General features: G+C 45.8%; 1 protein-coding gene across 2 annotated transcripts in view; it reads right to left on the bottom strand.

Annotated features, from left to right (window-relative positions):
• The window catches only part of PIAS1 (protein inhibitor of activated STAT 1), a 51589-nt gene that overhangs the window by 24675 nt on the left and 3433 nt on the right, over positions 1-23481 (bottom strand). For both annotated transcript variants that reach the window (XM_030955190.1, XM_030955191.1), the window contains exon 2: positions 4626-5070. In XM_030955190.1, the coding sequence (XP_030811050.1) occupies positions 4626-5070 (445 nt within the window). The remainder of the gene's footprint in view (positions 1-4625; positions 5071-23481) is intronic.

The following is a 23481-nucleotide window of genomic DNA, read 5'->3' as shown; positions in this document are numbered from 1 at the left end:
CTGGAACCTCAGTATATCCATGTCCTGGAACCCCGGGACATCCATGTCCTGGAACCTTGGGACATCCATGTCCTGGAACTTCAGTACATCCATGTCCTGAACCCCGGAATCCATGTCCTAACTCTTATCCATGTCTGGAACCCCGGGAATCTGTCTGGAACCCCGGGACATCCATGTCCTGGAACCCCGGGACATCCATGTCCTGGAACCCCGGGACATCCATGTCCTGGAACCTCAGTATATCCATGTCCTGGAACCCCGGGACATCCATGTCCTGGAACCTCAGTATATCCATGTCCTGGAACCCCGGGACATCCATGTCCTGGAACCTTGGGACATCCATGTCCTGGAACTTCACTGACCTCAGCTCCACGCATGAGGAGATTGAGCAATCAGCTGAAGAAAACCTGAATAAATCCTTTTTTTAAGAGTTACCCAGTTGCTCAAAGCTCTCTCGAAAGAAACTCCCAACTGTGGAAAGCCCAACCTGGGGCTCAGCACATGTAAATCCAAACAAAGAACCCCAAATGTGCTGTAATTCCAGCTCAGCCCCAGCACAGAGCCAATATTTCACCCCGTTGTTGCACAGTTAAAAGCTGCAGGGCCGGAAGTCAGAGAACTCAAAGCTGAGTTGAGAATTTAGTGTTTTGTTGAACTTCCTCCCACAAAGTACATTTCAAAAAAATAATAAACACAGCAGACAGTAAAAGCGTGACTTTCATATAAACCATAATAGCAATTGCACAGAGCACGAGATCAGCTCGCTGATAGAGAAAAAGGAGAAATTCTTGCCAAACAAAACTTTCATGGGTTCCAGCCCAGCTCCCTCGTGCACTGAATTGTTTAATTGTTTAATGGCTGTACCTTGAACTACAGGCACCCCCAAGATTTTGGGCAGCTCAGCTGCAAGATCTGGCTCCAGGTCTGAGGCACCAGGATCGCTCACAGCCTCAGGAAAATGCACGGGAAGTGCAAGGCACAAATGCAGGGTGGGAATCAACCCCTGAGGGGGAAATTCTGCTGCTAGCAGAAATCCTGGTAGCAGAGCACAGAAATGAAGGAATTAACCTGAGCCCTCCATCAAGAGTGCCTCACTGGAAGCTCTGATGGAGCTGGAATTCTGCTGCCTCTGAGGGATAATGACTGATCTGTGCCTCTTCCTTCCAGGAGGCTGCAGGTAAAAATTCTCGTTTCTCTGGCTCAGATCCAACTTCCAGTGCTGTGTTTGTATCACTGAGAGCTGAAGCACAGCAAATAAACTGCAGGAGGATGATCCCCGTGCCATTTGGACTGATTTTAAACAGGAGGAGAGCTCACAGCCTCTTTAATCCTTTCAATTGAAAAAAAAAAAAAACTAAAACAGCTTCATTTCCCTTACAGGTAAGTAAAGACCCCTAAGCCAGTTAAAATGTTTTTTGGAAGAACTACACAGCTCCAGCAATTAGGAATGACATTTGCTGTAACAAGAGGCATTTTTAAGATGGTGCTTAACTATCTCATGTCCCTTCCACAATAATCTGGCAAATTCTGGGCCTTGCTACTCACAGCAAACACATTTCAGCACACAAAAGAGATCTTATCTGCGCGTTAGGAGTTACTTTTAGAAAATGTGCTTAAAAAACAACCAATTAGCAATGTCTGTGCTCTGGGGGCTGGAAATGGGGGAATTAAGGGAGAGCTGCAGCTTCACTTGACAAACAACCTCAATTCTCCTCTTTAGATCCTATTAGGAGAACAAGAGAGAAGCACAGGAATAAGGCAAACATTCCATCAAAGCCAGAGTGGACAGCTTTTCCTCCAAACACAAACATTCCTTATTAAAGAATTAAAAATCCCTGAAAATGGTGGTTAAGCAGGGGCAGAGCGCTGCAAGCACACATTTCAGAACGAGGAGCTTTCCTGGCTGGCTGGGACACAAACCCATCCCATCCCCATGCTTTCTGCACTTGGCAGGGAGGGTGACTAATAAATGTGGATCAAATTCAACAGCTCCACCGCAAAGGAACAAATGGCTCTTTGTCTCACGCCAGCAGCGGCCAAGGAGCACTGGACGTGGCACTCAGGGCCTGGGCTGGGGACAAGGTGATGATCAAAGGCTGGACTCTGAGCCTGGAGGGCTTTTCCAGCCTCAGGGATTCTGGGATTCGGCCCGGAATCCCAGGTTGCTGGTGAGAAGGGCAGGGATGGAGAAATCCCTGCACTCCATGAGCCCAGCCCAGCACATCCCTCCGAATCCCAGGCTGGAGCTGCATTCAAATAAAGAATTTCTATTTCCTCCTTTTGTTCCTGATGGTACAAATAAGAGTTAGCAGATTTCATTTCCTTATCTGTTCCTCACATTAGCTGTGTGCTACCCACCCACACGAAATATTTGGGTACAGAATGCCTGTTCAAGTGCCCTGCTGGGCAACTCCCTGCCCTGAGGCTCGCTCAAATTATTGCTTCTTCAACCAACCATCACTTCTCAAAGGGACAGAAGACGGGAGCAAACCTTCCCAGCTGTGCCACCTGCACTTGGGGACAACCAGGGGCAATCCCAGCACCCAAGGATGTGCTTTGCCCAGTCTGATTTCATTTCAGGAGGGTGTGAAGTTTGAATTACACCAATTCTCTCTCTCACACACATTTTCTTTCCCTTCTGTTTCAAGCAGGCAGAGAATTATTCCAAACCCCGCATCGGGTCATCAGTTCATCCTTGTGGGGGAGGGAACCAGAGTCAATTCAAAAGTCCTTTATCCCTATCCCATGAGTAATCTGATGGGAAAAAGCAAGCAGGAGATGCTGAAACACTGGCTAAATTCCAAGTTCTGAGTGGCTGCAGGAATATCTGCCAGTGGAAAACAAACCAGGGAACCCACACATGGGACACTTGAGGAAACCCACCCTGCTGGCAGCACACAGAAGGGTGCCCAGACCATCTGGGGCAAACGTTCTACAAATCACTTCAGACTTTGTAGCCAAAGTATCAGTAAATGCATAAATGGAGAAAATGAATCTGAGTCTGAACAGGCTGGGGACGGGCTGGGATGAATTCCCAGAGGAGCTGTGGCTGCTCTGGATCCCTGCAGGGTCCAGGGCCAGGGATAGTGGAAGGCTTTGAGGTCCAGGGATAGTGGGGATAGGCTTTGAGGTCCTTTCCAACCCAAGCCATTCCAGAATTTGATGATGGATACTGAAGCCCTCTCCCCCAAACTCTCAACTCAAAGGCTTTTTAATAGGATTCCTTCACACAAACAGAATTCCCACACAAAACAAGCCCCAACATTCCTGAAGTGACCAGAAAGGACAGGGATTGCTTCCAAAGGTATCTGCTTGCAATTGCACTCCCATTTTCTTATCCTGACACTCCACAAAGGGAAGAAATATCCCAATGTCCAGTCCCACTCAGAGCTGACGGCAAAGGGCTCTTCCCACATCCACGAACAAATAAATAAATAAATAAATAAATAAATGCACAGCATCACTCCTGCACTGGAATGTCTTGTGGAAATTACAGCCTTTTTCTGAAGTATTCTGATGTAAAAGTGATGAGACACATACTGAGCACCTCATTAGCTCCCAGCACCAGCACTGCCTGGAATGGTTATTCAGCAATTAGGGCTTAGATTAAAGCTGAACAGATACAGTGCACCTCTGCAAAGAACACCTGAACCAGGAGATCAAATTACCAAAATCTCTCCGCTTTCCCCTCAATTACAGCAGCTAAAGCAAAAAAAATGCAAAATACTGTGCCAGATCCTTCAGAAATGCACAGACAACCTCAGCACTCACACATCAGGCCTCCCACATCCCCCAGCCCTCCAGACTGGCACTGGAAAGTACCTGCTCAGCTTTGTTTACAAGGGATTTCTTCTGCAAAGGACTTTTTTTTTCTCACTCACCCACCCTCTCTCCCCAGATCTCCTCTCACCAATCTGCTCCTCCTACCAGCAGGGAATCTTTCCTGGGGTTTCAAGCCAGCAGAAGGTTCCACCACACAGAAACCACCAGGCCTGGTGCATTTAGGCAATATTGAGGAGTATTAGAAGTTAACCATGCTGTGAAGTGGAACCTGGGAAATCACACATTATATAATGCTCTGGGAGCAGCAGATTCTCCTCAGCAGCTCCACCAGTGATTTATACCTTCACACAAACATCAGCTGTAAGAAAGTAGCCACAACTGCAAAAGAACCCTAAATTCAGATGTTCAGAATGTAATGGATCCAGCAAATTTCCAGCCTGGCACTCCTTCCCAGCACGGATGAGAACATTCTAGAAGCCTGATGGATTTGGGGGTAGTTCTGTTTACTTTGGTTTTTTTAATAATGAAACTCTGTGGTTTATAAGCACTACTGAAAGCAGACTGGTTTTTTCCCCTTTTTTTTTTCCTAAGATTTAGTTTGTTTATTCTCAAAGCCCCCCCCTTACAATAACGGATGTTTAAACCATATTTAGAGGCTCAGCTAAAGCAACTAATGAGTGTTAGGTAAGATGTCTCTCCATGTAGAACAATCTGTTCCAAAAGTTACCAAAAATAGCAATTCTCTAAACACTGCTGTGATGCAATATTTAACCCCTTGCTGCAGCAGCTGAATTTGACCATTTTCCCCCAAACGCAGCGAGCGCTGCAGGAGCTCTCCTTACCTAGGCTGGTCGGTTTGATCAGCTCATCCAACAAGTCGTAAAAGGGGAGTTTCTGCAGCTTGATGTCGGGGTGCACGGGGTGCAGGGCCGAGGTGAGGTGGGGCAGTTCCAGTTCGTGTTTGGGTCCCAGCAGTGACACGGGGAGCAGGGGGGACGTGGCGGGGTGGCCGTCGTAGCCCAGCTGTGGAATGGTGGAAGGCGACAGCGTGGCCGGCATGGAGCTCGAGTGCACGCTGGGGATGGACAGGTCTGCTGGGGTCATGATTTTCTGGGGGAACCTTCTCCTATAGAGTTCTTTGATTTTCATCTGGACGGCGGGGCTGCAGCCAGCCTTGAGCAGGTGCAGGGCTTTGGTCAGCAGTTCGTGTTTGCGGCCGTGCTTGTTCCTGCCCGCGTAGCCCAGCAGCACCTGCAGCTCCGAAACTCGAAGGCTCATAACCATTTGCTTCAAAGAAACAAAACAAAGGGTTAACAGGTGACTTCCAGAATCCTCACCAGAAACAAAACAAAGGGTTAACAGGTGACTTCCAGAATCCTCACCAGAAACAAAACAAAGGGTTAACAGGTTAACTTTCAGCAGCCTCACCAGGGCTCAGAACCATTTGCTTCGGAGAAACAAACCAAAGGGTTAACAGGTGACCTTCAGCATCCTCACCAGAAACAAAATTAAGGGTTAACAGGTGACCTTCAGCATCCTCACCAGAAACAAAATTAAGGGTTAACAGGTGACCTTCAGCATCCTCACAAACAAGCCAAACGGTTAACAGGTGACTTTCAGCACCCTCACAAGCTCAGAACCATTTGCTTCAAAGAAACAAAACAAAGGGTTAACAGCTGACTTGAGCATTCTCATCAGAACTAAAACAAAGAGTTAACAGGTGACTTTCAGCATCCTCACCCAAGGTTTACAACCATTTGCTTCGAAGAAACAAAACAGAGGGTTAAGAGGTGAATTCAGCACCCTCACCAGAAACGACACAAAGATTTAACAGGTGACTTTCAGCACTCTCACCAGGGCTCAGAACCATTTGCTTCCAAGAAACAAAACAAAGGGTTAACAGGTGAATTCCAGAATCCTCACCAGAAACAAAACAAAGAATTAACAGGTGACTTCAGCATCCTCACCGACACCAGAAAGGGCTTGAAGCCCGTTAAGCATTAAATTTTCAAGGCTCTGTGCCCCTGCTCTGCCCCCTTTTACAATGCTCAGTATTTAATACAATGCTCAGTATTTATTACAATGCTCAGTGTTTATTTTCAAGTCTGCAATGAGGGATTTCTAAAGGCATTTCCATTCTGTGGGCAAAAAGCTGAGAAAAGGACTCGGTGCAAAATAAAGGTTGTAACTAATTATTTTTTAATCACTTGCTAGCATCTCTGATGCTGCGGATTTTTTCTCGCTCTAGCTGGATGTAAAAGCGGCTGCACACTGACAACATCCAAGCTGTGCCAATCCTCGACTCCAAACAGCACTTCCACGAGCCTCCCTCAGTTTGTGCCATGCAGCAGAGCTGATCCACACAGGTTCAGAGAAAGGAGATCAATGACATTAAAAGGAGAGTGAACATAATCCCATCAGAGCCTTGTCACCTTCCTGGGTCAAAGGAAACTTCCTCCCCTTCCACCTCTGCTCTTCTCCCAGCAGAGCTGCGGGTCCAGTTTGGATGGGAAGCTGGGCTTTGCCCTCTGCTAATTAGCATCTTCATTAGCACAGCCATTTAGCGCCTCCCAACAGGATCCAATGAATCACACTGGTACAACTTGTCACCCGTTTCACTTCTCCCGGAACTGAGAAAAACACTTCCCAAACCAGTGAAACCAGTAATCACCAGTGTGCACCAACTGGGCAGGCAGGAGCCAGAAAATCAACTTCAGGGCCTGGTTTTTATTGAAAAATACATTGCAGAGCTTGACAGGGGCTTGCTCACCATCAGAAGGCCTGAGAGACCAGCTGGAGTGATGATATCCTTGCAGAAGTTTGGATTCCCAAGGAATCATAAAGAAATGCAATGCCTAAAACCCATCGATGTGACAGGCTGCCTGCATCTTCTGCAGGAAAATCCCTGAATATTCTGCAGTGAACCCCAGAAGATCTCATTCCAAACAACACTCGATGGATGGATTTGGGACCAAAGCAGCTAATGCAGCACACCACGGAGGGTTCTGCAATTTCCCAGCCACTGAAGGATGAAGACCCAAACCAGAATTTGCATTTGACATCTCTGAATTTGACTACAAATGCTCCCATCCTCTCTGGTCCTTCAAACTGTGCAAAGTACTCAGTCTCAAACACTGCTCTGTTTTTTTCCACATTAATTGTCAAACCTGAAGTGCCAAGATTAGAAAGGTGCTACCCCTGGCTTCAACAAAACCAGCCCTAAAATCCCATCACCTCCTCAGAGCCTCAGTACCTGCAAGAGATCTTTGCTGCCCAGGTGTCCACAGGAGGTTTTCCCTCCACTGAAACTGCTCCTGGTATTTAAAAGCCCTAAATGAGATGATTCACGTCTTTAATGAGGTTTGCAGCAGCCACACTGAAGTCAAATTTGCCACAAGATTTCTGCTCTGCTGAACCACAGCTCGGGAACCTCGCTGCAAATCCTTGCTGCAGCCTTCCACAAACCCTTTGGATGGAACTGGAGTTGTTTTATTTCCCTGAATACCCCAAGAACCTTCTTCACACTTAACTCTGAGACTGTCAGAAAGCCACTAATGAGAACAGACGAGGTACTTGGTAAGAAATGAAGATGTCTTAAAAGAATAAGGCATTTCAGCTCCAATCTGAAGTGTTGACAGCTGAAAGGAAAGTGAAACAAATAGATTTGAAACATGGAAAAACACTATTTATAATGCTATACAAACACTTCTTCAACAGAATGAGTAGTTACAGCTGAAGGGTTTAATGCCATCACCATTAAAAGTCACTTCCTGAACAGGCAGAACCTCTCAGAGCTTCACTCTGTTCTTGTTTTGTGATAAACTCACGGGCTCAGCTCGCCAAGAGCACAAGAGGATTAAGAAATAACTGAGGCAAGGGAGAAGCTCCTGCTCCACGCTGGATAATTTCCATTTTGAAGGTAAAGGCGAGCTGGAATGAGCACACAGAAAGCAGGGGCCATGCTGGAGCCAGCCTCAGAGCCCAAAACAAACAAAATCCCCACATCTTCCCCACCCGGCGCATTCCTCGCACAGGAGGACAAGAACAATTTTGTTTGCAGTGTTCAGGGCACTGACAGATCCATCCTTAAAACCAGCAATAGACCTGGTGGGTTTATTATACTTTCATCATTTATAGATAAACCTTCTATCCACATCACAGAGAGGCAATGCCCCAAACCATGCCCACCTGGCACAGGGCACTGCCAGGGGATGGTGCCCCTGGGAAGCTGAGCTGGGAGAAGCCTCCTACAACATCAACAGGAGAATTCCTGTCCCTCCTCCAACCCAGCTGTGGTTTACAGGACCCAACTTGTGGGAAATGGATTTGTGAGAGATAAGAAATGCGGACTTAGAAATGCCATGGAACAGGACAGACATTGCTGAGAGAGAAATGGAACTGGAAACAAGGTTCAAAGGATGGCCTTACAAATAAAACTAGATATTGTAGAGAAATAGAACTATGTAAGATGCATTGTGGTAGGACCCATGAGGGGTAATTTTAGATGACTGGCTTTAAGGCATTTATAGCATGGTGTGGCTAAAGCTGATAGACCAAGAAACACTTAAATGTAATTAGGAAATAGTTGGCTGCTGATTGTAATGCTGTGAATTATAACAACTGTATTGTCTCACCCTTCACATGAGACTGAAAATGGAATAAAAGTTTTAAAACACCTCTCAGTTGCCCCATCTCTGGGTCAGAAAAGGGCATAATCTGACACCAACCCAGCTCCACAGCAGAAACCCAAGCCCTCTCCACGCTCTGATCCATGGTATCCTGACCCTGGCACAGGCAGGATAACACAGCAGGGAAACAACCCAAGCGCTGCCAAACACACCAGGAAAAAGCCTCAATTTCTCCCATTTTCTCTGTCACATCTCACCTCAACTCCAAGCCCTCGCTGGCTCAGCTGCAGCAGCAGAGCTGAAGGGCAGAGACACAAAGAGTTTTGCTGCAGGAAATGTTGCTTTTCTCTCCTGTTGCCTGCAGCAGCGGAGCACAAAGATCAGCGGCACCTGCCAGGTACAAACCCCAGCACAAAGACTGCCCCCAAATAACAAATAACTGCCCCACCCTGGCTGCTGAGCAGAACTGCCAAAATGCTGGGATTTCTCTACCCTAGCAGGAAATAAAGTAACAAAACAACAACAAAAAGCTGAACTGCAGAGAAGTGAAAGGAGGCGCAGCTCCCAAGGACTGGCTGCAGAGAAATCCTGCACGCTGCAATTCCAGGTGTTTACTGTGGGAATATTCATTCCTGCACACAGCACTGCAGTGCACAAGGAATTGATGCTGTTTAGCTCCAAAAAGGTCGAGGTTTTGGCGCTCAGCTTCAAACTGGTTTCCAACAAATCCCAGCATCAAGCACAGACTGGTACTGTGCATTCTGGTGCTGAGGGAACACTCAATGCTCAAAAAGAGGATGAGGATGGTGAGAAACATTTTTCAGAGAGTGAAAGTCAGAAGAAGCTTTCCAGAGACCCAACTTAGCTGGGGGTGGTGGCCCATTTCTGCTCTGACTGCCTGTGAAGACCTTCCTGGGGTGAGGAAGGGATCTCTGAACACACCTCTGACTTTTCCTGCTCCACAACCCAACCCAAGCGCGTGTTCCTGCACCAAAACTGCATCACTCATGGGTTCCTTATCCCTGCATCCCAACTCCAGCAGCACAGCCTTCCCAAACCCCTCGGGGCATTTGCTGCCATCCAACCAGCCCCACAACTGCCTGTGGGAGGTGGGAAAGAGGCCAGGCTGTTTTCCCACCTCCCTGTTTTGTGGGTCCAACCCGGGCCATTTTTCTGGCTGCGTCATCCCAAGCACTTGATGCCATTCCTGCTGCTGCAGGAGCATCCCAAATGTCTGTGTGTTGAGGAAACACTCTGAAACAACCCACCTGGAAACAAGGAGTATTCCCACCAAGGAGATTTGGGAAAAAAAAAATTGAAATATATGGGAGTAATCCATGGGCAGCCCTGATGTCATTCCCCTTGGGCTCTCTGGTGATTATCCATAGGGATCCTTCTACCTACAGCTCTTTCCCAAAATAATCAGGACATTTTTAAAAAGCTATTAAAGATGAAAACTGGTGAAGGTAAGAACCGTTTACTGCAACACCAACAGCGGAGATGAAATTTGGCTTTCCACACAAACCCAGTTGTTCCAGCCAAGGAAAGATTCCCAAACTGAGCTCAAGCAATTCCAGCCCTCAGCACAGCTCAGCAGCTCAGAGTATGTTCAGGAATTGCATTTGGTCTCCATGACCTATGAAAACTGGGATTTAAGCTTAAAAATAAATAAAATCCAAGTGTTGGTGCCTCTGACTAAGACATTCCCTGGATAACCTGTGGCTGGTCTCACAGGCACTAATTATTCAGGGAAATAATCTGTGAACCTGAATTATTTCCCCCATTTTTAGAAGGGAGGGACTTATCTGAGAGGTAAAAACCAATATTTATTTATATTTTTAATAATCTGAGCAGCATCCACAGAGTGATGGACAAGGCTGAGCATTTTTCACCCATCCAGCAGCACCAAAACTGTCCTCAAAGCAAAATATTCAAATCAAGTTTGATCCATGGTTTTTTGAAAGGATATTTCTCCAGTTATCAACCCTAGGATCTATCAGGAGAATCCAGTGAGTTATTCCTGGATGTTCATGATAAGCAGAAGCAGGGAATAAGCTCCAAAACATATTTAAATTATTTGTCAGCACAAGGGGAAGCATTTGGCTTGGGCCCACACCACATTCTGTGCCTAAAGCAATCCAGCAGGTCCTCCCCAGTCCTCCAAGCATTAACCTGAAAGATAAGGGGGGGAAAAATAGGAATGAAAAAAAAAATCACCTCAAACCCCAATGAAAAGATGGAAGAGAATGAGTAAAAAGAGAGGAAAAAAGACATGGGAGATCATCAATATATAAACAGCAATTCCAGGCAGTGATAGTAAATTTGTTATTAAAAACACAGTGATTAGCTTTAGCGATCTTTTAGTAATTAAGTCATTATGACTGAAGAGAGCAAGCTCTGCAGCAAATTCCTTCAAAGGTGAAGGACAACACAAATGGAAATTTCCCCCTTATCAAAAAGGAATTCTGTAATCACTTCCAAAAGACAGGTAAAAAAAATAAAATTCCTCTTTTTTCCCTCTAATAAAAGCAACAAGGAAGTGTCAGATGAGTATGGAAATGGTTCTGAATGAATCCCAGTAAACTCCAGGCCCCAGCTGTAAAAATACAGCTCCTGCAAGCTCTGAGCAGCCTTAACCCCTGAGAGGAATGTTCTGGAAAAGTGACACTCACACAGAGCTCTTGGCTTCTGGCATATTTCAGATCTGTGAACCTGGCCAATCGCAGAGGTTAAAACATCCTCATTTTTAATAACCCACATCCCCTAACCCTAAATCCCACCTGCAAGGAAACTCTCAAGGCTGAACTATAAAAATTGAGCTCGTTCTCCCAAAAATCTGCAGGAGGGAGTGAGGCAAGGCCTGGGAAGCTGCAGTGACAGCCTGGGACTTCCTGCCTTTGTCCAGCAACCAGAACAGCCACAGGTTGGAGCCCCTGCAATTCAAAGCAGAGCAGAGGCACAGGCACAGGAGAACAATCATAAATATGCAACATCCTCCAGGTTTTAAGGAGGGTTTCATCAGGAAAAGCTCTTTTTTGGCTGCAGTGGCACCTGCAAGGCTTTGGGAATGAAGGCAGAACTAGAGGAGCGAAGGAACAAGGCAGCAGCAGGTATAAATATGATTTTGTTGCACATACAAGAGGACTGAGGCTTTCTTCGTCAAAGAAAGCTCTGTTTACACGGGGTATCAGTGCTCAGAACGGCCAGGTTGTAATTGCAGGAGCAAACTGAACAGCTAACAAGAAAATCAGGCTTGAAACAATAAAAATCAGCCAACAAAACAAGGCTGGAAATGCCCAAGCAGCCTGGGCAGAGCTGCCGATGGCACCCCAGAGATCTGGGCTTCCTTAAATTCAACCTGCATTCCTGATTTTCCCCAGTAATGCATTCCCTGCCACAGAGCTGCAGCCAGCAGGTGTTATTTACCTTTGCAGGCTCACAAACAGGAGATTTCCTTGTCAATTCAATGGCTGCAAACCTATTTATAGAACCATTCTGACCCTTGAACCAAACTTCTCAGCCTTAACCGTTCTGTGATTGTGCCATTTTAAGCTCAGGTTCTACAACTTTAAGCTCAGTGCTAACATTAAGAAGCTGGCAGGGAGGAGATCATCAAAACTGCAGCACTTGAGGTGGAAGCTTCTGGGCAGGATCTCCCACCAAAATCCTTCTGTCCCAGCCCATGGAAGCACAGAACTTGGAATTCCACAGCTAATTAATCCAAGGAATATTCCCCTGGCAAGCACTTCTTCTAGTTTATATCTATTATGTTGGTAAAACCTGACTATCCCCAAATTCAGTGAGTTTTAGGAAGCTCGGTGATGCTGCTTCATACCTGAACACCAATAAACTGAAATTCCAGCCTGTAAATTCCAGCCAGAGTTCTCCAGCTAATCCCGCCCCAGTGATGTCACCGAGTTCTTTGGGATGGCTGTCACTGCCTGGATCCCAAAAACCCACGGTGATAAAAGTCCCAAAACTCAGTGACGAGTGGCAGGATATTGGAAAAACAAACTGAGGCAGCTCCAGCCCCCTGAACTGCTGCTGGGCAAAGGCAGAATTTGGAATTTTTAACATAATCCCCACCTCTTAAAGGCTGTCCTGTGCTTTTGGCAGATGCCTGTGGGATTTTGCTGTGCTCTGCGAGATGGGAAATACCTAAACCTGGCACTTTAGTGCCCTTCTAGACCCCAAATCCAGCCCTTTTCCTACAGTTTTTTCCTCTGAGAGGGAGATCCAGCCAAACTGGGTGACCACACACCCCAAATTCAGAGTCTGCCCACTGAACCCTGTGGGGTTTTTTGTAGGATCCAGCCAGAGCCCCCAAATTCAGAGTTTGCCCACTGAACCCTGTGGGGTTTCTGTGTGGTGACAATGAGGACACACCAACCACGCTGGGCAGAGCTGTTGGGGCAGGGATTTGCTCCAGCTGTGAGAGAGATTTGTTAGGAGAAGTCTGCCAAGACTTAAGTCATGTCTAAAGCAGGTTTGATTTAAAGCAAGCCCTGTTTTATCTTAATCCGTAACGAAAGTTTTACCAGGCCCAGGAGAATTTCCCTGCTAGGTGAAGGATATTATTACTTTTGGTATTAAATAAGGTTGCTGACACAGTGGTAATCTCCATTTTCTTGGAGGCTCCAGGTTCTTTTCAGCCACGCTTAAACTTAATTGTCCCTGGTGTTTTTTCTCTTAGCAGCTGGGAATGATTTCCACACTGAGCAAAGGCAGAAATTCCAGTTTAGGAATTCCTGGATCTGACACAGGAGCCTCCCTGCAAACACACCTGAGGCTAAGGGTGAAGACAATTATTTGGGAGAGGGTCACTGCCAGACAAATTGACTTTTTATGAAGAATATTCTTCACCAAAGCCTTGCTGGCTGACAGGAGAGCCAGCTCCTATGGGATGAGGTGCACTGGAGCCCCAGGCAGATGCAGACAGATGTGCAAAGAGCTTCCTAAACCCAGCGTCCTCTCAGGATCACAGCTTCTAATCAAAATAAAACAACTGTCAGAGCACTCAGGAATAGTCTCAAATGCTGTCTGTTTGTGTAAAAAAACACAGGACCAAGAAGCCACATGGGAGGTCACGAATTCACCTCCCTCCGTGGTTTAAAACAATAAAATATCCACTTTAGAATCCACAATTAACACAAAAGAAATGGTCCCACCAGCTCTTGGAGTGATTTGGGATTTCCAGACAGGATTTTCCTGTCAGACTCCCCTTCCAGCCATCCTTTCCCAACCAGATACGCTCACTTCCTAAATATCTCAAATACCTGCATGAAGCACAGGGAGCTTTTGTAAGTCAATTTGGAGGGAAAGCTGGAGAAGAATGCACCTGGAATTCCATGAATGCACTCCAGGAGCAGCTCCCAGAGCCTGTCAGCAGCAGGACACACTCACCAACACCAACATTCCCACACCCAGGGGGATGATGTTTGCTTGTAAAACTGTAAATCTCTGCTGCACCAACAGCCAGCATTGCTTGGCTTGTGTTTGTCAACTCCAGCTTGATTAAAATAAATTCTTGATGTAAGAGATGCAGATTTGCCTCCAAGATTTGAAAATACAATCTTATTTCTGTACCTTGCAAAGTGATTTATTCCCCACGTGGCCTAAGTGAAAAATTAGTTATCCACTAAAACTTTGCTATTAATTAGCTCCAAATGAGCTCACACTTCAAGAGATGAGATTATGCACTCAAATATACCCAAACCATCCCCTTTTTTCCTCCTCATTTGTCCCATTTTCCAGGATGCAGCACAGGAGACAGACGACATCATCCCTGACTATTATTCTGGTATCTCAAGAAGGTTTAATTAAGAATCATATTAAATTTGGATACTGAATTGCAAAGTGCTGAACAGCAGGGTGAAGGCAGTACATAATTGAATCTCATTTCCCTGAAAAGTAACCAATGGCTCTGCTAATGCCCCAAGAGAGGGAAAACTGCAAAACTGGAGTGATCAGCTCACAATTCACGCTGGAAAAAGGAAAAAAATCACGAAAGCCAAACTGGAACATGACAAAATTGATGGTTTCTTTAAGGCAAAATTCCCTTCAAGAAATGAATTCCCAAGGCTGGAGCTCAGGCTTTGTCAGTGGGTACCAAGGATCACGCTGGTCACATCCATCCCACACAGGAGGTTGTTGGGATTTCCCCTGGAATACAGAAAAACCTCCACTAACAGCTCCAAAACAGCTTAAAATGGGGAGGAAAGAAAGGGGAAAAGGGGAAAAAAAGGGGAAAAGGACTATGACATAAGCTAAAACATCAGGTAGGGGAAATGATAATTTATCACTAAAAGATTCCCCTTCCCAAAGGAAATAAATCTGCTGACAACAAATCCCTCTGAAATCCCCTGGCCAAACAGCCTGTGCCCCTCTAACAGCACTGAAATAATAATTGATTACTACCCCCAATTAGCCTGAATGTGATCACAGAAATGAGCCCTGGAGTTCCCACTGCAAAAACCAACTGAGAACAAGGATCCCACCAAGAACCACCCTGGCTGGCACCTGCATGGAAAAAGGCAAATTTCAAAGGAAATTCCACATTTCTTAATTTCCTACGGTCTTCAAAGCCATGCACAGCAATTACCTCAGGCAGCCAAAATACACAGGTTTGGTTTTTTTTAGGTAGTTATAAGGCAGTAAGTAATCAAGGTTAATTAAGAGCTTGAAGGATCCTGAGAAATTGTCTTTTTACATTTGGTTTTTATGATATTTAAATAAAAGATTTCCACTTTTGAAATGTTTTTCCACTGTATTAGTTGAATTGTATTGTTATATTAGAATTGCTGCCCCTTTCTATTTTATAGAAGCATCTACCTGTGGATCCACAGGGTCAGGTTTTTAGGTACCTGCACCAAGAAACTTGTGTTTCCATGACTCTGGAATGATTTACTTATTGCAATTTATTTATTACATGGCATAGAATTTTGTACATCCCATACTGACACAAACTAAGTGCCAAAATGTATTTTATGATTAAAGAAATCAGGAAAAAAAATTTTCTGTGATGTGAATCCAAGCCCAGGTGAAAATCCTGGCAGGGAGTTCTTCGGCTCCCATTGAAAACCTTCTGTCCTGACAGAATTGCAATTTATTTATTTATAATAAATAAATAAATTCTATGTTTATAGTATAGAATTTATATTTACATCACATATTGACACAGATTAAAGTGCTAAAATGTATTTTACAATAAGAGAAATCAGCAAAAGAAGTTCTATGATGCGAATTCAAGCCCAGGTGAAAATCCTGGCAGGGAAATGTTCAGCTCCCATTGAGAAAAACCTCCTGTCCTCACAGAATTGCTCTTTAGTTAGTTAGTTAGTTAGTTATGTATTAAAAATAAATAAATAAAGAAATAAAATTTAATAAATTAATTTAATAAATAAAACAAATAAATTCTACACTCTACATGGCAGCAGCACGTGCCAAGGCCTGAATGCAGATCCCAGGGCTGGAGCCCAAAGAGCCCCAGGCACACAGAAAGGGAAAGGGGGAGCAGGAAATTCAGTTTTTCATATCAGCCCCAGGCAGGGCTTCTCCCCACTGTGCAAAATGCACAGAGATGGCAGAAGAATGGCAGAGGAAGCAGATCTTCCTGCTTTTCTTCAGCCCTCAATGAGCAGAAAGAAAATGGCTTGGAATGAAAACGCAGCCAAAGATGCATCTCGGGCAAGGCCTGAACTGCTGGCAAAGCTGATCCCAACCCCACAATCCTATTTCAGCCCTCAAAATCTGGGATATTCTGTCCTTCCAGCTTCCAGAGCTGTCCATGCCAGAAAACTGCATTTTTATGTGTATTACCAGAGTGTTACCTATGGGCTCAAGCACGCAGGGAGTTAGGAAATTCTATATATTCTGTATGCAATATTTTCCTGGCCCACGCAGAGCTCAGCAGGGCCTTTAGGAACATTTTCCCAGCACTCTGGCACATGCTAAGGACATTGCTTGGTGGGAAGAGGGAGATTTCATTCCCCCCAGCCCACCACCTCATCCTCCAGACACTTTTCCTTGAAATCACACTGAATCCAGTTAATTTATTCCCACAATAACCCCTACCCTGCACAGAAACAAACCCCTCGATGGAATGAGGGGATTTTTAGGAGCCAAGTTTCAGCCACACCTAGGATTTCAAACCCATGAAAACCACTGCAAGTGAACTCCAACAGGATCCTGCAATCACTGGGAATAAACCAGGATCCAAAGGGAAAACTCTGATAGCAAAATGATCAAAATCCCAACCAAGTGAGAGAGCTGCAGTTTCTGATTCAACATTCCCTCAGTTCTCCAAGCCTTCCTCCCCCCATTGCCATCCCACTCTGGGGGCAGAGGGAGGAGGATGTTCCATCCCTGCTCCCTTTCATCCTGACTGGCCAAACCTCTGCCCCACCTCATTAACCACCTCATCCAAATCCCACCCTGAATAGGAATTTGCATATAGACAAGGCTTTTGCAGCTCATTAATGGCCTCTGAATAACTCTCACACGTTCATGAATTTATGCCCTGCCTGTCCCTTTTACACACACACGGGATTATTTAGGGTCTGCTGACAAAACAAGGCATTTTCTGGGCTGCAGCAGAGATTTTTAGTATGAGCTGGCTTCACCTTTGTGCCTCCTGATCCACTCACTAGGTATCAACCTACAGCTCCCATTTCCAGGTAAGGATGTTTTAACTGCTTCACAATACTGCTCAGCCTCTATACCAAAAGGAAAAATAAAAATAAAGACATCAAGACATCATCGTGCGGGCCCAAGGAATGGACTCCATGCAGTTAATTAATTATTAATTAGCTCAAGCCTTTTACCAAACTGTGTGAATGTCCTCCAAAAAACAGAGGCACATTCTACCAAACTTTTGGAGTGAACTGAACATGGGAAACAAGTTCCAACACATCTCAGCTTCCCCTCCACGCAGCCTGGCACCACCTCAGAGCCCTCCATGTGTTTAAAAACAACAGAACAGCACAGGTCAAAGGAAACGATGGAAATCCAGTGCGCACACACGAGCTGAGCATTCCTCCAGCATCAAGAACTCCTTTAAGAAAGTGAAACAGGCCCTGGATGCTCAGCTATTCAAAGTTCTTCTGTTACCATCGGGCTGAGCTGTTCTGAGCAAACAATAGGGGAAGGTCATGCATGGAGTCCTGCACTGGCACTCTCGGCTTAACCTGTTCCTGAACAGCCAGAAAAGCCCGGATCTGCAGGCTTTGAAGGATGGAGCATCACTGGCAGAGCCCAGTTTAATGTCCAGAACTTGTGGGGAAAGCCGAGCAGCCAGCCCAGAGCTTTGCAGAGTGACCTTTGCCACTGCTGGGCCCAAGATAAACACAGGTATGAGAACATCAGCTCAGCTGCGAGCACACAAATCACTGGGAGAAATGGTTGGGAGGGAGCTGAGAGCAAAAAAAAAAAATTATTCTTAATTGTGTCAATTCCTGCTTCACCCAAAGGTCCAAGTGTGGGTGGGTTTGGTGGGCTCATCACAAAAAACAAATTAAATAATTATATATACATATATTACACACAGATGAGAAGTGGAAATGTCAGAGGATGGCAGAAGTCCAGCATGACTTCCCTAATGAAGAAATAATGAAAGCTCAGAGTTTTCAACCTAAAAATAGAGGACCTGGGGACAGCTGTGATCCAATCTAGAAAACCACGAGCTGCACACAGAGATGGACAGGGAGGAGCTGTCTGTCCTCCTCCATCACAACACCCAGGGATGGAACCAGGCTCCCAACAACACAAGCAGGGTCAGAAATCCCTCCCAAAACACTGGGAACAAAATCAGGTTATAATGGTTCCAGGAAACCTGGAAAGGCATTTGAAAATAGATTTATTATGGCTCATGCACCCCACTGGATGCAGAGGGCTGAGCTGGAAGTGGCTGCAGATGGAGGAACATTGCAGGGAGGGGATTTCTCCCACTTTGCCCTGTTGTTGCTTTTCCTCACTCACACATTTCCAGGAGCTGCAGGAGACACCACAGGGCTGGATGGACCCTTGGTCTGAACCATCACAGCCACTTTTCCATCCCTAAGAATCAGTTTCTAACACGTTTATTTTCAGCCATTTCCTCTAAAAGCCAAGTGACACTGTCGAGGGCCTCAAATAAAAATGTCACTGCAGAACAGAAACAGACACATTTTACCAGCAAAGAGGCAAAAGTAGGAATTAACTGAATGAAAATCTAGGTAGACACCCTTTAGAAAAATATTATTTCAAATCCTTGTGATTCAAACCAACAACAGTTCTGATACTTGAAATAAAAAAAATTCTGAAGCCCTGCCATGGAGTGGCCTCAGCAGATTCACAGATGAGAGGCTGTTAAATCAACACAGAACCTACCAAAAAGAACAGCTTTGTTTGTGTCCCACGTTCCTGGTGCTGTGCATTTCTAGGTGCACTCACAGCTCCATCCAGAGCCTGAGCAGAGCTGCCTCCAACAGCTTTTCCAAGAAGCTGAAAATCTCCACAAATACTTGGACTGCTTCAAAGGCTCTTATTTTGCACCAGGGAAACGAGATACAACATCTGCACAGAAGTGAGATCATTTTGTCAAGGGAGTCTCGAGAAACAAGATGAGGAATGAATGTATCAAAAACATTCTCATCCACACAACTCTTCACAGGACTCTCCTGCAGCTCAGATCACAGATTTTACCTGAACCAAATTATCCCTACTGCATTTGGTTTCTGCTTTTTACAAAAAAATACAGAATAGGGAGCTGCACCTAAGCTAAACTGCCAAGGCAAACTCACTTTGCTGCTATTTTCATCCTATATTCTATTTTGCACACTAACTAATCATTTCTCAGTTGGATATCTTGTATAAACCATCCTGTAAATCCAATTTTTCAGCTGAATATCTTGTATAAGCCCAGCTTAGAAAAGCCAGGCCTCTAAGTTCTGCCCAGCACGAATTGCTGAGAACATTCATCACGTGTTTGCACACTCCACTGACTGTGACCACAAAAGATGCAACTTCAGGTGTTGCAGCCAAGCAAGGAGGAGACTGAGCTCAGTTTTCCACGTGCTTTAGAGCCATGGATTTAATGGAGAAGGGGAAGGAGTGGGAGAGCTTCAAAATGGACAATAATTTCATGGAGCCTCCTGGTGAAGAGCTGTGTGTCACCTTCTCCCCTCTGAAGGTTCACTGCATATGAAATTTTAATTTTTGGGAGCAATTCCCACCTTTTCCACTGGGATCAGTGGACACTCTCAGGAACTACTTTTGCACACTGCTGAGGATGTGCACGAACAGAAATCCTCAGGAGTAAAAACTCCTCAAGAACGGCATTGTGGCATGGAACCACCGGCCCAAATCCCATTCCCAGAAATTCTGTGTCAAAGAAGTGAGGTCCAGCAGGATGACCTGGCAGGAGGTTTGGGAACAGGGCTCCTTCAGCCTGGTGGAGAAAAGGCTTTGGAGCAACCTCCTGGCAACCTTCCAACGTGTCCAGGAGGTCACCACGGAAACAGCCATAATCGTCCCACTGAACACAGCACAAGCTGAAGGAGGAGGCTCAGGATGGAGACCAAAAAAAGCCAAACCAACCCTGTTTGCACCATGAAAGCAGCTAAGCCTGGGAAGAGGCTGTCCACAGAGGTGGTGCCATCTCCATCCCTGGAGGTGTCTCAGACCAAGCCCTGAGTGACCTGTTCTGACCCCACAGCTGATCCTGTCCACAGTCCCTCCCAGCCAGAATCACTGAATGATCTGCGGGTGCTCAGGATCAAGGAGCAAGAAGGTGTCAAACAGAAAGAAACACCATGAAAAACCAACGGGAGAGCCCTGCTGAACTCTGGTTTAAAGAATTCAGCATGACAATTTACATTGGGGCTGGAAACTGGGAAAAAGCACTCAGGATACACCACAAGCAGATAAGGGACAGGGAAGGAAGTCCCTACAGAGATAAAGGGATGCTCCAGCATTTGTGCAGGAGGAGCTGCTGGCTGTGTGAGCCCAAAGCAGGGCAGAGATAGGAGCTGCCCCCTGCTCCCTGTCCTGCTGTCAGGCGTCCTTCCCGGATGGAAATGGCCACTGGAGCATTTCCTGCAGCCCAGGCAGGGCCCAGCCATGTTTACTCCCATGGGTCCAGCCAGCTCATTCCCATTTCCTAACCCAAACACGGGAAGTTCACTGCAGAGCATCTGCAGTGCAGCCCATGAGGTGACAGCACTTATCTCTGTCCCCTAAATAAACTTCCACGTGGCCAGGAGTCCCTGCTCTGCTGCAGGGCCCAGGGCTCCCTTCTCCCCAAGCACAGCCTTTAGGAGGCTCCTCTTCCTTCCCATTAATTATCCTGCCACTTCCCATATAAATCTCTTGTATATCATCTCCCATAGACGTGAAGGTCAAGCTCAGGCTGACCTCTGGTCTAATTGTACCCTGGCTTTTCATTTCTTTGTTTCCCATATTCCAGACAAGCCCGTAACACCCTCCCACTCCTCCCTAGCCTTGGAATCCAATCTGCAGAGCGCTCTGAAGGGACACAACAGACCAGCAGGGACAGCCACAGCCAGCCCCAGTCCCAAAGGGAAAACCAGATGAAGCAAATTGCTGAGCAGCTCCTGGATCAATGCAGCTGCACCAGCCACGGGAGCCTCGGCCAAAGAGGGAGAAGAAAAGGTTTGAAGGGACAATAATATCCCGTTCACCTGGTTCCACAGAATTCTGCCTGAAAACCTGCAAGATCAGAGCAAAACTACCATCTCCTGGCCCCATCCTCAGCTGCATCTATTCTCAAAGCTTTAATACTTCTAGTTTGTCTTGTAGCCCCCAAGCTTTTAATTTACTTTGAAATAGCCACATTTTATGGCAGTGACTACGTTTGAAATGGCTTTGATAGTGTTGAGTAAAATTACAGAAATAAGCAGTCTTTTGTAAGCTCCTTTCTCCTCCTCATCCCCCTCCCTAGCAAAAGATTTTTGAGTATCTGCTCTCACTACTCACTCTACTTTTAAGAAAGGCATTTGTTTCCATGAACAGACTGCTATTGAAGGTACTACGTGCAATTTCTGCATCATAAAATCCAATCATCTCCACTTTAAAAAGCCCAAACCAACACTCTCAGCACTTACTGGTCTGCACAGAGCTGGAGCAGTGACAGAGCACAATCAATACCTGAGCTTCAGCAAGAGGATCCCAAAATCCAGCTGCCCCAGCAGTCACTCCAGATGGGCATTTCCCCTTTTCTCCTGCTCAGGAACAACACAAACATTTATTTGTGATTCTTGCAGGCACAGTTCTGTAAATCAGAGGTGAAGGAGGGCAGCACAGGCTGAGGCACACAAGGTATTTACAGAGAAGTTTTTCACATAAAAGCCATGTTTGCATTCTTCCCTGAAATTTGGGGTTTTCAAAAGGCTTTTACTACTTTTTATGGAGGGTGATAAAGCCAAATTTTCCATTAGAAGGGCACCTGCAAAGCAAAAGTTTCTACACTGGAAGCACAGCAGCAAAAGCAAAGAGACATTTCTGACACAACTTCAGGCCTGGAGGTGAAATTCTCTCCTCGTGGAACCAAGAGCCAAACACCAACACCCCGTGTAAGAGAAAAGCCCCAAGAGAAAAAATCCATTCTCCAGCCACAAATCCTCTGGGACACTGAGAGATCCAAAAATTAACCCTCTCAAAATGCTGATTCCCAAGCAACCAAGGGACTACGGCTTCAAATTCCATCGTTTCAGCAGAGCCCAATGCCACAGGGATGGAGAGCACCAGCCCACCTCACCCCAAGCTTCAGGATAAACAAGAATTCCAGGAGATGCTCCAGAGGGTCAGCCCCCAACTCACCCTAAGCTTTAAGACAAACAAGGATTCCAGGAGATGCTCTAAAGGGTCAGAACCACCCTCACCTAAGCTTTAAGACAAACAAGGATTCCAGGAGATGCTCTAAAGGGTCAGAACCACCCTCACCTAAGCTTTAAGACTAACAAGAATTCCAGGAGATGCTCTAAAGGGTCAGAACCACCCTCACCTAAGCTTTAAGACAAACAAGGATTCCAGGAGATGCTCTAAAGGGTCAGCCCTCACCTCATCCCAAGCTTTAGGACAAACAAGGATTCCGGGAGATGCTCCAGAGAAAGGACAGGGCTGGGGGTATCTCAGAACAATTACAGGGAGCACTCGAGCCTCAAGTGCCTGAAGCTCTGGTTTGGTTTTCACTCTAATGGCACTGAAGAGAACTGATGAGAGGCTGATTTCCCTGAGAAGAGATTCCAGGAACTCCATCCCACCGTGCCAAATGCATTAGGGACGAGCCTGCCCTCCCTGGGCTCTGCTGGATGCAGGGCAGGCTCTAAACCACAGCACTCAGGCTCCATCCCTATAAATAACTTCAGGATCAGAGGTACCCCAGCTCCATGGGATGTTGTTAACTGTTCCTCTTGTGTGCCTGAGCCATGAATATTCTTACAATGGCCAGGCAGTCCTGAGCACTTCTCCTCCCTGCAGGAACATTTTTCTCATGCAATAAAGCTGAATAAGGTGCATCTCCTACCTGCTTCTAACTGGGATTCCTAAATACCTTTACAACCAAAAGAAAATCACCTGTAAATCCATTAAAAATAATTACTACAAAATGCTGGTGCTTCCTCCTCAAGTGAATTTGACTTGCACAGACCCAGAGATCCTCCCAGGATGGGGAAGGTTTACCCAAAGGTCTCTGGCACTGTATTTACGTGCATGCAACAATCTGGAGTTTCTTGGCAATAGAAAAGGGTTATGGATTGAGGCTTGGACAGTTCAGCTGCCAGTTTTATCCCTCTGATATCTGCAACCCCAGTGCTGATGACCTAAAGCTCAAAAAAAAGATATCCAGCCCAAAAACCAGTGAAAAATACAATTGTGCTGGCACACACCAAATTAGAGCATCAGCAAACGTAATCCAAGGGCTCAGATAACAATGAAAAGTGGATTATATTTACTTTAATCTCAGCAACACACAACCTCAGCAACTTAGAAAAGGATTAAGCAGGAAGAGCTTGTAATGCAGAAGTGTAAAATTCTAATTGAACACTGAAACAGGTAGATTATGTTTATTAAACTT

The sequence above is a fragment of the Camarhynchus parvulus genome, chromosome 10, assembly GCF_901933205.1.
Source record: "Camarhynchus parvulus chromosome 10, STF_HiC, whole genome shotgun sequence".
In the NCBI taxonomy this organism is placed as follows: Eukaryota; Metazoa; Chordata; class Aves; order Passeriformes; family Thraupidae; genus Camarhynchus; species Camarhynchus parvulus.
Note: the sequence above shows the minus strand (reverse complement) of the source record. Positions and strands in the feature narration are given on the sequence as shown.